This window comes from Hemicordylus capensis, chromosome 1 (assembly GCF_027244095.1).
Source record: "Hemicordylus capensis ecotype Gifberg chromosome 1, rHemCap1.1.pri, whole genome shotgun sequence".
Classification (NCBI taxonomy): Eukaryota; Metazoa; Chordata; class Lepidosauria; order Squamata; family Cordylidae; genus Hemicordylus; species Hemicordylus capensis.
This window is the reverse complement of record NC_069657.1, coordinates 75,636,510-75,650,041: the sequence shown is the minus strand read 5'-3', so window position 1 is coordinate 75,650,041 and position 13,532 is coordinate 75,636,510. Positions and strand designations below refer to the sequence as shown.

The following is a 13,532-nucleotide window of genomic DNA, read 5'->3' as shown; positions in this document are numbered from 1 at the left end:
TTCTCCAGTAGTTACGTTGTCTTACCTCCATATATATCAGTCCTGCTCAACCTTGGCCCCCCAGCTGTTTTTGGACTACAGCTCCCATAATCCCTAGCCACAGTGGCCAATAGTCAGGGATTATGGGAGTTGTAGGCCAACATCTGCAGGAGGGCCAAAGTTGAGCAGCCCTGATGTACATAGATCTACAAAGTAGATTTCCTAGTAGTGCTTTATAATAAAACTAGAGTCTTAAAGCCACAACTTGCTCTCTATGAAGGCGGTATCAGTGAGGTGAGGCAAGATGAGCCCTGAACCAGGCCAGTGTCTTCCCTTATTTTCCTGCCTCTCTCAGTGACGGTGTCAGCAGTGCCTCTCAGAAGACAAAGTCACCATCAGTGTGGAGATCGGGAGATCACCTAGTACCATTCCAGTGCCTAATGCCTCATGGTGGAATCCTGCCCAGAATGATTCAGGATTTGCCTCACTCCCCTTCTTCCATGATGAACTTGAGTGCCATGTCAGCCCCCCCCCCATGGTGCATTTAGGGGTTTGCTACCCTCTTAAGGTTTCTGAGAAGGCCCCTGTGTTTTAAGAATTGCATAGAAGTGGGTATGAGACAAGCCATACCTGACATAATTGTCCCTTCTATGCCACTCTTGGAGGTACTAGAATCAAGTTTGATCCTGACAAGCCTATCCTTTCCTCTCTGGCCCAGACTCCACCAGCTTCTACTATGTGGTGAGATTTGCATACAGCTTCACTCCTGTTCCCTAGAGTTGTAAGCTGAAAAGTTGGGAGTGGACAAGCTTCATGCCATAAGACAAGGATTCTCAGTCTTGGATCCCCAGGTATTGTTGGACTACAACTTCCATAATCTCCAGCAGGGCTGTAGCAAGGTTTGAGTGGGCAATGGGACAAAAGTGAAGGTGAATCCCTGTCCCCGCTTCTTCAGAGAGCCATGATGAAGATAGCAAAGAGCAAGCTCTTACACTACCAGGAGACCCTAACCCGCTGGGGCCAGGAACATTTCCCCCTCCCTTTGTTTAATTGTAGCTATGCCCCAATCTTCAGCCACAATGGCCATTGTTACTGGAGATAATGAGAACTGTAATCCAGCTATATCTGGGAACCCAAGATTGAGAACCCTTTATCCTTAGATAACAAAGAGTCCAATCACACCTTAAGCACAAATGTTTTTATTATAGCACATGCACATGGTGCCATGAGACTCTCTTATCTCCGCTGCAGTAGACTAACATGGCTACCCCTATCAAAGCTGATGTCATCTTTTCAGTTTCTAGAAATGAAAGAGTAATCCATGGTGGCTCTGCTCATCACCAGCTCCAGCCCAGTGAAGATCACAGCTCCAACTTCTTGCCCCTTAGATGGGAATCTCAGTTGGGCTCCTCAGTGTCCCGTCACTTCAACTCCCATCAAAATGTTGCTGCAAGGACTGATGTTCAGGACTGTAGCCAGAGCCCTCATGGTTGCTGTTCAGATGGTCACACTCCAGCATCTGGTCCCTTTGGTCAAGGCTGCCCGTTTGACACATGCCATCAGAGCAGGTAGGAGGGGCTGGTTAACTTGCATATTTGCCCTCAAAGCTCACTTGGGATATTTTGAACAGTTTGTGCTAGGTCTTGTTTCCACTGAGGCTCTTTTTTCTAGGTACGGGTGCTGCCTTGATGGAATATCACCTGCCCAAGGGCCAAACAAAGAAGGGTGCCCACAATATTACAGTGATGTTTATGTTAATAGAAATGAGCCTGCTGTCGCCGCTCCAGTGGTAAGTGTGGGAAACCTTAGAGCTTGAAGTTATAGGTGAAATAGCTTGACTGTAATGACTAAATATTATTTTGTACCAACTGTGCTTTGGATCTGGCCTCAGGGCGTTCAGTGAAACCTACAGTGGTCTTTTTCTTCCAGAGACCTAGAGATTTGCCTTCCTGACAAATGGTGACTTTGAGACATCACTGCTACACTTTTGTGCATAAAGAGTAAAGGAATAATAATATATAGTATTTATATAGCAGTCTACAGTATTCCAAGAGTTTTACATTTTCATGTAAATTCTCCTTTCTTTGGTATGGGTATGTAGATTGACCTCTCCAAATCTGTTGGGCACTGTGTTGTTCTCCAAATTTGCTAGCATCGTTTGGTTAGACCCTTGATTGATTATTCTTCTGTTGCCTGCCATATTTCTGTAGCTATTCCATCAATTCCTGTAGCCTTCTGACCTGGTAATAATATATTATTATTATATTATATGTGTATTATTATGTATGCCTTAAATTTTGGTCTATGACCGCAAACAAACATGATTGATTGACTTGGTAAATAACTGGAGTGCTGATCTAACTTCATCTTCCCATACTAGAGGTTCTTGCAAGTAGGGAATATCTTCTAGAATATCTTGGATGTTGACGTCCCTGATGTACAGATTTTCAGTATACAACTTCCATCTCTGTTTGATTTTCTCTGAATCAGTGACTATCTGTCCTTTGGCATCCCTTAACATACCAGTTCAAGGTTGGAACCTTCATCTGAGTTCAGAGATCTTTTGGATAACTTTCCTTTTTTTTCTGTGTCTATTACCATCCTCAAGGTCTTTACAGATGTCATTGTAGTACTGCTCCTGGTCTCTTCTAACAGCTTTCTGAAATTCCCTATTAAGTTCCTTCCTGAGGTCTTTATCTTTCTTGAATTTGGCTTCTCTCCTCTTCTGGGCAGTTTCCACCATCTGTTCTGACATCTGTTTTGCTTTCTTCTGTTTCTTAGTCTTTGTCAGTCTCTTTTCACATTCATCCTTAACAACTTCTTTGATTTCATCCCACAGTTTCTCTGGTTCCCTATCAATGAGGTTCAGAACTTCAAAGTGGTTCCTGATGTTCTCCTTGAAAATGGTGGGAATATTTTCAAGATCATATTTGTAGAAGCTGGATAGCGTTGTTTTTCCGCTTTAGCTTGACTTGGAACGTGTACATGTGCAGTTCATGATCGGTTCCACAGTTGGCCCCCGGCCATGTCTTTGCTGTTGTAACTGAGCTCTTCCACCCCGTTGCACCAATAATGTAATCAGTTTGATCTCTGTGTATTCCATCTGGTGATGTCCATGTGTATAGGCGCTGCTTTGGTTGTTTGAAGAATGTGTTAGCAATGAGGAGATCATTGGCTTGGCAGAAACTTATGTCATTCTTCTGCTTTGTTTCTGTTTCCAAGGCTATATAGGCCACTGTGTTTTCCTCCTTACCTTTTCCAACTTTGTCATTCCAGTCTCCACCCACCAGCATCACATCTTGCTTGCATGTTCTGTCAATTTCAGACTGAACTTGAGCATAAAACTCATCAACTTCCTCTTCTTCTGCATCAGTTGTTGGGGCATAGACTTGAAGAACTGACATGTTAAAGGGCTGTCCACGAAATCCAATTGATATTAGTCGGTCACTGACTGCATTGTACCCAAGTACTGTCATTGCTATATCCTTCCTGACTATGAAAGCAACACCATTCCTCCTTTGGTTTTCATGTCCCGAGTAGTAAACAGTATGATTTTCTGACTGAAAGTGTCCCATTCCAGTCCATTTTGATTCACTGATGCCCAAGATGTCAATTTGTAGTCGATTCATTTCATCTTTTCACTGAGTCAAGCTTTCCCATATTCATGCTTCTTACGTTCCACATTCCCATTGTAATTCTGTCTTTGCAGCTTCAGATTTTCTTTTCCTGCACGGCAACATCAGCTGCTAGACGTCCAAAAGGCTTTAGTCTAACCGCATCATAAACACCATCGGTACTCTGAGAGATTCTCAGCTCTTCCTCAGTAGCATGTTGAGTACCATCCATAATGTAATGTGTTTCTCCAGGTTGATGTTTCACTGACTGTGTGTTTTGATATCTGATGCTCTTTTTGTGATTATTTTTATTTGTTTTATATGTTTAATGTGATTGTATGTTACTTTGAGAGTCTTTAGGCCAAAAAGTAGTTTATAAATTTGAACAATTGATATTACTGTTGTTAATTTAAATTAGTCATGAATACTACAATTCTGCCCAGATAACAACCACTAAGGTCTAGCATCCCAGTTTTCATCAGCAACACAGTGACTTGGGGGCACCCTGAGTCCCATCTCTAAATGTTATTTCTGAAACTATTCTCATTCTCTCTTCCCCCCCCACCCCCCAGCTTCCTTGACCTACTACTAATGATACTTCTGGGTATGCAGTTGTCTCTGCAGTCATGCTTGCATCCCAGCCAAGTTGTTTTGCTGGGTACAAGAGAAGTGAAAGCCTCTCCAGTGACTGACTATTGTATTTGCAACACCTAATTATCTACTACAACACATTTTTTTCATAGTTAGCAAAGTGAATGGACTCCGTGCCCAGGAATTGTGATAGCGGGTGTTCAGAAAACAGAGTTAGTGGGAGCGTTGCCCAGCAGCTGACTGCTCAGACCCTGAAAACCTGCCATCTGGATAAATATAATTGTTTATAAGTGGCAGGCTGTTAGATATCTTATATGGTGTGAGCATTTGATCTCCATTTTGTTCCTACTGGGACAGGCTGACCTAGTAGAATTACAAGTTTGAAGTAAGAATTGCAAGGGTTTGTTTTCCTCTTTGGCAACTTCACTGGAATAACTTATAATATAGGATTGTTGGTTTTTTTCCATTTTGTTTGTTTCCGGTTGTCAGTTTCCATGGTCCATCACCCCTTGCTGTGCCTCACGTACACGCTCAGTGCCTCAGCTTGAAGGAGAGGGGGATTTGCTTCAATCAGTTCCTCCTCCTCCTCCTCTTGGACCCAGTTCCTCCTCCTCCTCAAGATCCCACAAATCTTGTCCCTCATTGGGAGCCAAGGCTTATCCATTATCTATAGCAGGAGTTTCCTGACCACAATAAATGGTAGCTGGGGATGGTGAGGATTGCAGTTCAGCAACATCTGGTTGGGAACCCCTGACCTAGATCATTCACTGCTCATTCTTTGTGCTTTCTATTGCCTCCCTAAATAATCCTGCACATCCCACACAATCTTGGCTCTCCCTATGCTCTTGTGAGACTACTTCTTGCCTCCTTCTCTTGACCTCCTGCTCGTCTGCAGGCATATCCTGATGGCGCCATCCCTTGATCAGTTCCATGTTGCATGTTCTCAGCTGAACATGGGCTGGCTTATGTTGGGTGCTGCATCTCCTTGTTGGTTCAGCCCCTTGAAGTCTGGAACCCCGTTTGGTTTCTTGTCATTCCTAGTAACAATTCTTCCAGATCAGAGATGAAGCATCTTTGGATACTTCATTGTCCTTCAAATTTGACCCTGTCTAGCGATTAGAGTAGATTTCTTAATACCCTAATACAGTCAGTCTCTCTCCAACAGATATCTTATATGCTAAGGGAAAATAATAAATTTCAAATGGTTTCTGGAATTGGTTCAGTTGTATGTGATCTTACATGCACACTATTCAATGGTATCCTCTCAATAACCTCTGGATTTGTCTAAGGCAAGCCGAGTTCTGTCCCAGCAGAGGCCAGCAGAGGAGTGCCGAGGGTCTATGTATGGTTGTTGTTATGACAACATTGCTTCTGCTTCAGGTCCTCAAGGGGAAGGATGCCTCAATAGACCAAGCCAATGTAAGTGACACTTGGGCTTTGAAAGGTGGGCTCATTCAGTGCTTTCTATAAATGTGGACAGAATATATCTTCCATGGTGTTTTATAGACAATACACAGTAATGAAAAGTTCCTGGTTAGAATTCAAGAGAGATTTAAAATGAACTATCAGGACCCCAGCCTTTGAATTCTGTTGCCTTTATAAGAAAATTCTTGAAGCCAGTTAGGTTTTTAGGACTTCTATAATGTTTCTGATGGGATAGCTAATGCACTTCTATTATTGGACAATTTCTTTTCAGCAGAATTCATGACTAAGTGCTCTTTCTCAGAAAGGAAAGATCAGAAACAGGACAGACAATGTGGCAGGGCCAAATGATCACAGACATGAAGCTGCCTGGCACCCCGCCTTCCTTTTTAAGTGTTTACCCCCACCAGTTTCTTCCTATTATTATCATTCATTCATGCATTCGATTTCTATACTGCCCTTCCAAAAATGGCTCAGGGCGGTTTACACAGAGAAATAATAAATAAATTAAATGGCTCCCTGTCCCCAAAGGGCTCACAGTCTAAAAAGAAACATAAGATAGACACCAACAACAGTCACTGGAGGAATACTGTGCTGGGGGTGGATAGGGCCAGTTACTCTCCCCCTGCTAAATAAACAGAATCACCACATTAAAAGTTGCCTCTTTGCCAAGTTAACAGGTTAACTTAGCTCATATAAGCCAGGATGGGCATGTGCCCAACTCACAATAATGCTTAGAGAGTTGCAGGCCTTGTGCCTGCTTTTATGAGCAAATGCCATTTGACACCATACCAAATAAGCAAGACAAAATCTGATACTTTGAACCCTGACTCTGTATCTAAGGGCATATTTATCCTGCACATGTATGTCTATTTTATAAAAGTTTTGCTTGTCAAACTTTCCCCAAAGAATCTTAGGAGGTGCAATCTGGAGAGGGTGCTACAAATTCTCCATTAGAGGGCTCCTCAGAACTACAGTTCCCTCTACCCGGAATGCTTTGGGAATTATTAGGAAGTGGGTTAATGGCTCTGTTCACTAAATTGACAGTCTTCATTTCAGACTGAAAGGATAGATAGTGAGGGGAGAAATGGAGAGGATGCCGGCCTTCTACATCTGGTATAAAGAGAACAGGAAGAAGTTTGAAAAGAACAGCTGTATTTCTTTTGATGCATGCTCAAGATTCAGCAGCCCAATATCTTCTTCCTGCTTTCAGATATATAGACAGTTGCTAGTAAGTTATTTTTGCCTAGCACTGGAGTGGAAAACCTGCTGATCACATGTGAGCAACTCACAATTTGGGTCCCCATTTTACTCTCTGATCATGGAATGCCAAAGCGGTGCCTCTGTCCAAGCCCATTCAAATAATAGCCATGAAGTACATGCAGATGAGGCCACTCCCTTTGAAAGGATGAAATATCAGTAGGGTGCAGAGCTGGTGTCAGGGGTTGGCATCGTTCCCTGGGACTTTCAGAAGAGTTTGTTTCTGATCCCTGAGACTACCTCTGTGCTCGTAGTCTTTGGAGGGTGGTGCTGATGGAGACTCCATTAATTCAGTTTGTAATGTAAATATGCCCTACTTAAGAGGATGGGCAAGAACATGTCACAATCATTGCTTCCCCCAAATTATAGGAACAAAAATTGTCCATTAAATTGGTTAAACGCCAGCACCACACACCCCATCAGCCATGGCTTCAGGGTTTCTGGCAAAGTGCCCTCCATGGGCCCCCTCCTCTTGGGTGGGCACCAAGAGAGTCAGGAATGTTTAACATATTTAATGAACAATTTTTGTTCCTATAGTTCAGGGGAAGCAATGATTGTGACATGTTCTTACCCATCCTCTTAAGTAGGGCATATTTACAGTACAAACTGGATTAATGACTCACTCTTCTAAGGAATCTTAGTATTTGTTCTCTTATGGAGGTGCTGAGTTTTCCAGTGGAAATCCAGAGTCCTCTCTCGGGATTACAGTTCCCAGGGTTCCTTCAAGGAATGCCATTCAATTGATGTTTGAAGAGCAGCTAACCTCTTAAGATGAACCCCCATATTGGGGCCAGCTCCAGGTTTTTGAAAATCTGTGGATGAATTATTCTGAACACAACCTCCTCATCTAGCCCTATAGTGGCCCTGGTGACTTAGTGGCAGAAACGGACAGGGTTTTCTGGTGCCTGGACAAGAGTGACAAGAAAGGGGCAGACATGCTTTCACTTGAGGCAGGGCATTGTCAAGTCAGAGGGAGAACATGTTCACCCTACTGCTTCCTACCTCATTGATTCTTCCACCCAAAATGATTACACACCCTGGAAGCACTTATGCTTCAAAATGGAGGAAGGGAGCCCCCTGGGCTTCAGCATGTATCTGAACTTGCTATCTGCTAGTACTGGCCATGCCCCAGTGCACCATAGTTCTTGATACTGGCTTTAAAAACAAAATGGCAGAAATTTGTCAATGAAAATAGTAGTTATTCCCAAGCAATATCTTTGAGAGGCCATTAGCAAGCTTCTGACTTCTTGCCATAATGTCTGGTCAATTGTTAACAGTGTTGCGGGGGTATGTATTGTGAGCTGCAGAACACCTGAATATCAACTAAATCTGTGACTGCTTCTCTTCTGATTTTTGCTATTAGCTTATCCTGTCAACTGTCTGTTACCCAGTGCCCATGGCCCCTGCACAGATTGGGCAACTCATTGGTACTTTGTACATGATGTTGGAAGGTGCAATCGATTCTGGTATGGGGGGTGCCATGGCAATAACAACAACTTTGCTTCTGAAGAGGAGTGCATGAGAACTTGCCATGGGTCAGTGGGAAGAAACAATGTGAGGAATCACCACCATGTTGCTGTTCCTAACATCCACTCTAGTCATCACTTGCAAGAAGGGAATGTGCAGGAACAGCAGCCTGCAAGAGGAACCATCGGTCACAGCCATGGAGGAGGAGGAGGACGTGAGGTTTTCCATGCGCAAGCTGGCTCAGACGCTCATTCCACACTACATCACAGGGAGATGGGTGGAGGAATGGCCACGGTTGTAGATAGACTGGCAGAGTCTCAACAAGGGACTGGCGTGCTAGATAGTCAGCATTGGAGTTCTCGCCATTCAGTAGCTCATGGGGAAAGACGGATAGATCCAGAAAACCATGTCCATAGGTTGGGTGAAACAGTGCTTTCTGGACACACAGAGAGGCGACTGACTGTCAATGGTCAAACCATGCACCATGAGCGTCAAGAATTGGGAAGGCAGTCTGGAACAGTTGGATCAACAGTGAATCGATTTGAGCACCAAGATCCACCAGTGTCTTCCTTCCCACGCTCTCTGAACAGGTAATGGTTTTTATAACTAGCATGCTTTCCTACAGAGGAGCTGATTTTTGCAGCATAAAAACACTTGGTTTTTTATTGCTATCATAAAGGATATCAGCCACCACAGTAATATTTTCCCTTAGGATGCCAGCACCAACCCACAACCAGAGTATAAGGTGGTTCTGGATCAATAACTGCTGTAATTCTTCAAGAGAAATGTGTATTTTAAGCTCCGGGATCCTAGGTGATCCATGTTTAAATCTCCCGTCAGTTTGTGTTGCCTATGCATTTTGCAGGTGTGTCCTGCTGCTTTCTAGTTCTAATAGCAACACACTGGGGTTCTCATGCTCTCAACCCTGACTTGAATCCTTAGGACTAGGTAAAATGTCACATTAATTAGCACTTACATTTATATACCGCTCTATAGTCAGAGCTCTCTAAGCGGTTTACAATGATTTTAACATATTGCCCCCAACATTCTGGGTACTCATTTTACCGACCTCGGAAGGATGGAAGGCTGAGTCAACCGTGAGCCCCTGGTCAGGATTGAATTTGTAACCTTCTGGTTACATGGCAGCAGTTTTACCACTGCGCCACCAGGGGCTCACCTGGTGATTACCAAAGATACCTTTGCAAAAACATGTTGACAAGTGTTGGAGGGTCTTTCTCTTTACCTGCAGGTATAAGTTTCCCCTCTTGCTTTTAAAGCAACCGAAAAAGAAGATAGAGGCTTTGGGGAAACTACTGTGTGTGTCTTTCAGGGTCCTCTTGGATGGATCTGAGCCTTCTGCAGTGGAGGCAGGCATGGGCCAGAGCATTCGTCTTCTTTGCAAGGCAGGAAGTACTCCTTTTGCCAGAGTTGAATGGCAGAAAGATGGGCGGCCACTGTCCTCCGATAGGTAAGTCTGGTCCTTGACCCCACCCTCCCAATGTATACAATCTAATGGTTTGGGGAGAGGGGAGAACATTGACTCAATTCTTGAATGTTGGAATGCTTCAGTTTTTAAAAATGCAGTACTTTTTGGTAAATGCCTATAGAAACTCCTTGGTTATCTGTTGATGCCAGAATAGCCAATGCACAAAATCCGGACCAAGAAAACTTGGATTCTATAGCTTGCGTGTGTTATGAACGTTAAGCAAATTTTGTATTATTCTACTGGACTCTGCCTCCTAGCCACTGGAAATCCTGCTTGGCCACCCACCTACTGCCTCTTCCTAAGATTTCATCAGGTATTTTCCCACACACTTTCAAGCCAATAAATAATAAATCAGTTACTATTAATGTGCACATGGCTCTAACAGCATGTGTGGTGCTGCTTAGGTTTTGGCTAGACTGCAGTATGTGACAATGCTCTGCTTCCTCCCTGCAGGCATACCTACCAATCTGACAGTTCCTTGGTGATCAGCCAACTTAGAGCTGAGGATGCAGGGACCTACACGTGCATCATTTCAAATGGGAGGACTGAACGTAGACAGATTCAGCTGAGGATCAAAGGTCATTCATTGTTTCCATCTTAAGGCCTGAGATAATTTTTTGTTTAGAAGCAAAATAGTCATAAGACAAAGACCAACTTGTAATGTATTTCCTATTGTATTGTTGCCAAGAAGCCATGCTGCCGGCTCTTCTCTGTGGCAGTATCTTGGAAGATGTGTATCATAAGCACAGCAGTGGCAGCAGCCTCAATCAAGTGAGCTGGGAGCTGCTATTCATCGTAAAAGTAGTAATGCATACATCTGATGGTGGGCAGGCCTACAGTCCTCCATGAAGAGAAAGTTACATAGCAGATTATCAGGTGCACTACAGCCTGGAGTGATCACACAGTTTACGGAAAGGTGCCATATTTCCTTTCCAGGGCCAGGAGGTTTGATGAAGCATGTCCACAGCTATGTCATCCAACCTTATTGTCCCCCTTCTTGCCTTATGATTTTACTCTTGCACTGTACCCTCCACTTCTCTTCCTGCACAACCATTAAGCTGATCTGCTCAAATGTTGTAGAGTAGATTGAGAGGAAGCAGTGTCCCAGGCCCTTTAGCTGCCATTGGCTTAGTTGCTCAAATGTTGCACAGCGACTGGGCAGCCATGTCCAGCATGGCTAAGAGCTTGGGCTTGGGAGATCTTAGAATTTAAATTCCAGTGCCAATGAGCAACGTTGTTTAAACTTAACTGCATAATTATTTCTAGGATGCCATGAGCTTTCAAATGACATTTGGGGGATACAAATCACTGTAATGTTTTTCAGAGCTTTTCAAAGGAACAGGCAGACAGAGATTTGCAGGCTAGAATATGTGATAACTAAAGCCACCTGTCCACAATGTACTGCAGACTAAGGGACAATCTAACTCAGATTGGTTTCTGTTTTTAGAAACCCATGCTGTGGCACAGGGAACAAGGCACCAGCTTACTCATGGTCAGACTCACCAACACAGAGTACTTGGTACAGGAGATAGTACTGGACAGTCACTTGTGTCCTCAGTGAACCCTCATACCATATACAGGTAAAGCTACCCGGAACCACTATCATCCCCATCTTCTCCATGGTGCTTCTAGTATTATAAACACACACACTTGATCTTACCAAAAGGCTGAGAAGCGATAATATTATAAACAAGGCTGGCCTTTCAACATTGTGGGCTGGTTGGAAAAAAGAACTGTTTGAAAAATGGCCCTTGTGGGAGATCAAATCTTAGCTATACTAACTATAGCAATGGCATTTTTAGCGGCCTGCTGGGGAAATGACTGGGTGCATGAAGCCAGCCACCAGAGCAGTGATATTAAAGAAAGAAATGCATAGTTCTAGATATAAAACCATACCTGCAAGAGTCAAAAACTCCTGCCAAGATGAGGGCTCTTTATGTAGATGATTTAAATAACAAAGTTGTTGCACTCAATGGGTAAAGTGCATAATTCTGCAGTTACCTGTTTATAACTTGAGATAGCACAAGAGAATAACTGAAGCAGACTGGAATGCCTTGCTGTGTGTGGACAAGAATAATATTGGAATAAACACTGTGAGATAAGTTATGGCATAACACTTTAAAATTATGCTATGGTACAAGGAACTAAGAGAGATTGTGGTGGGGCAGGTAGTAAGCTATAGAGAAGGGAAGCTCCCCTTCCTTCAGCCCCTTCTCTTTTCTTATCTACGGGCTCTTCCAGATGCTGATATTTTTCAACATCAGCTAAAATTACTGTGAAAGATCAAATAGGGAATCCACACTAGGAAGGAGAAAGTCATGTTATGTTCATAGCAGCATCTGCTGGAAATAACTGGGGGTGGGGTGGGGGACATTTTCCCTCAAGAAAGAATAAAAAGAATATGAAAAGCATATGCAGATCACCAGCAGATGGTGCTTAGAATAGACTGCAACTCTCTCCTTTATAGTGTTAAGTCCCTGTTTCATTTTTTGTAGTAATTTGAGCTGATATTGGAATATATAAACATCTGGAAGAACCCTATACCTCTCCTGCCTAAGATGGTGGGTGTGGCAGGTCCCTTTGCACACTGCTGCTGACTTCGCTGGTTTGAGTGCTGGCACTGCCCAAAGCAATGCCAAGATGCATCCATTTATGCCCCCGGACACCAGCATCAGGGGGCTGGGCCAATCCTGCCTCCATTGCCCTTCCCGGTCTTCCAACTGCCTTACCTTCAGGGCACATCAGGGTTTTCAACTACCAGAGCAGCTGCTGCAAGGAAGGTGCTTTCAACATGTTTGGGGTGGCTTGGCTTCCATTGTCGCCTTTCGCTAGATGGGTGGCTTTCTCTCAAGCGAAGTCTCCGCTCCATGCTAAAGCTCCTCCCTTACAGCAGCCACTCTTGTCATTTAAAACTGCTGACAAGGGAAGTGGGGCTGGCTGAGCCCCATCAAGGAGCTGAGCCAGGCCACTAGGTTGGGGGAGCAGGCAGGGAGGAGGCAACAGATCCCAGAAAGCTGTGCCTGTGGCAGATGAAGCAATACCCACCGGCGGGGGGCAGGGTGGGATGTCTGCAGTCACTGCCAGGCACCACCTGAGGCCATTGCCTCAGCTCGCTTCATGGGTGAACTCCCCCTGATTGCCATGGTGGCAGTAGTCTCTCTTGCTGCCACTCTGCCTAGGATCTCCTGAGCTGCTTGGCTGTATGTACCCCCCCCCCCCACACACACACACAAGGAAGTGAGAAACTTTTGGCAGGTAAGTTGTTTGTTCCCAGTTTCAGTCCAATCTGCCATCTTCCTCCCTAGCCAGATATTGGCCTGAGCCGTTGGGAAGGTTGCATATACTCCAAATGGAGACTAGTGACAATCCATTAGGCAGAGAGAGCTTGAGAGGGAAATGAGAATCCACTGGCTTCTCACTACTCACTGGTAAGCCTTTAGGTGCCTCCTCCTTGGCTTGCCTGAGTGAATTCCCCTACTGCACCCTGTGTGTGTGCTGTGTGGTGAATGGAGGACCCCTCATAACTACATGGTAAATCAGTGACATTTTGCTGGAAAGTGTCCAGCCTTTTTTTTAGGAAGCACTCAATGTAGCCTGCCTGCCTACACAAATATCACTCAGAAGAACATTGGGTTAGATGAGATTCCTGCAGTAAGAGCCATTCTCTAGGCCTGCTGCCAAATGAACACTTGGGAAAGATGTTTGGTTTATAC

The 13,532-nt window shown here is 44.2% G+C and overlaps 1 protein-coding gene across 5 annotated transcripts in view; it reads left to right on the top strand.

Annotated features, from left to right (window-relative positions):
• The window catches only part of PAPLN (papilin, proteoglycan like sulfated glycoprotein), a 93,571-nt gene that overhangs the window by 68,328 nt on the left and 11,711 nt on the right, over positions 1 to 13,532 (top strand). For all 5 annotated transcript variants that reach the window (XM_053255515.1, XM_053255508.1, XM_053255525.1 and 2 more), the window contains 7 exons: positions 1,277 to 1,547; positions 1,651 to 1,768; positions 5,474 to 5,603; positions 8,230 to 8,923; positions 9,664 to 9,801; positions 10,273 to 10,397; positions 11,267 to 11,399. In XM_053255515.1, the coding sequence (XP_053111490.1) occupies positions 1,277 to 1,547; positions 1,651 to 1,768; positions 5,474 to 5,603; positions 8,230 to 8,923; positions 9,664 to 9,801; positions 10,273 to 10,397; positions 11,267 to 11,399 (1,609 nt within the window). The remainder of the gene's footprint in view (positions 1 to 1,276; positions 1,548 to 1,650; positions 1,769 to 5,473; positions 5,604 to 8,229; positions 8,924 to 9,663; positions 9,802 to 10,272; positions 10,398 to 11,266; positions 11,400 to 13,532) is intronic.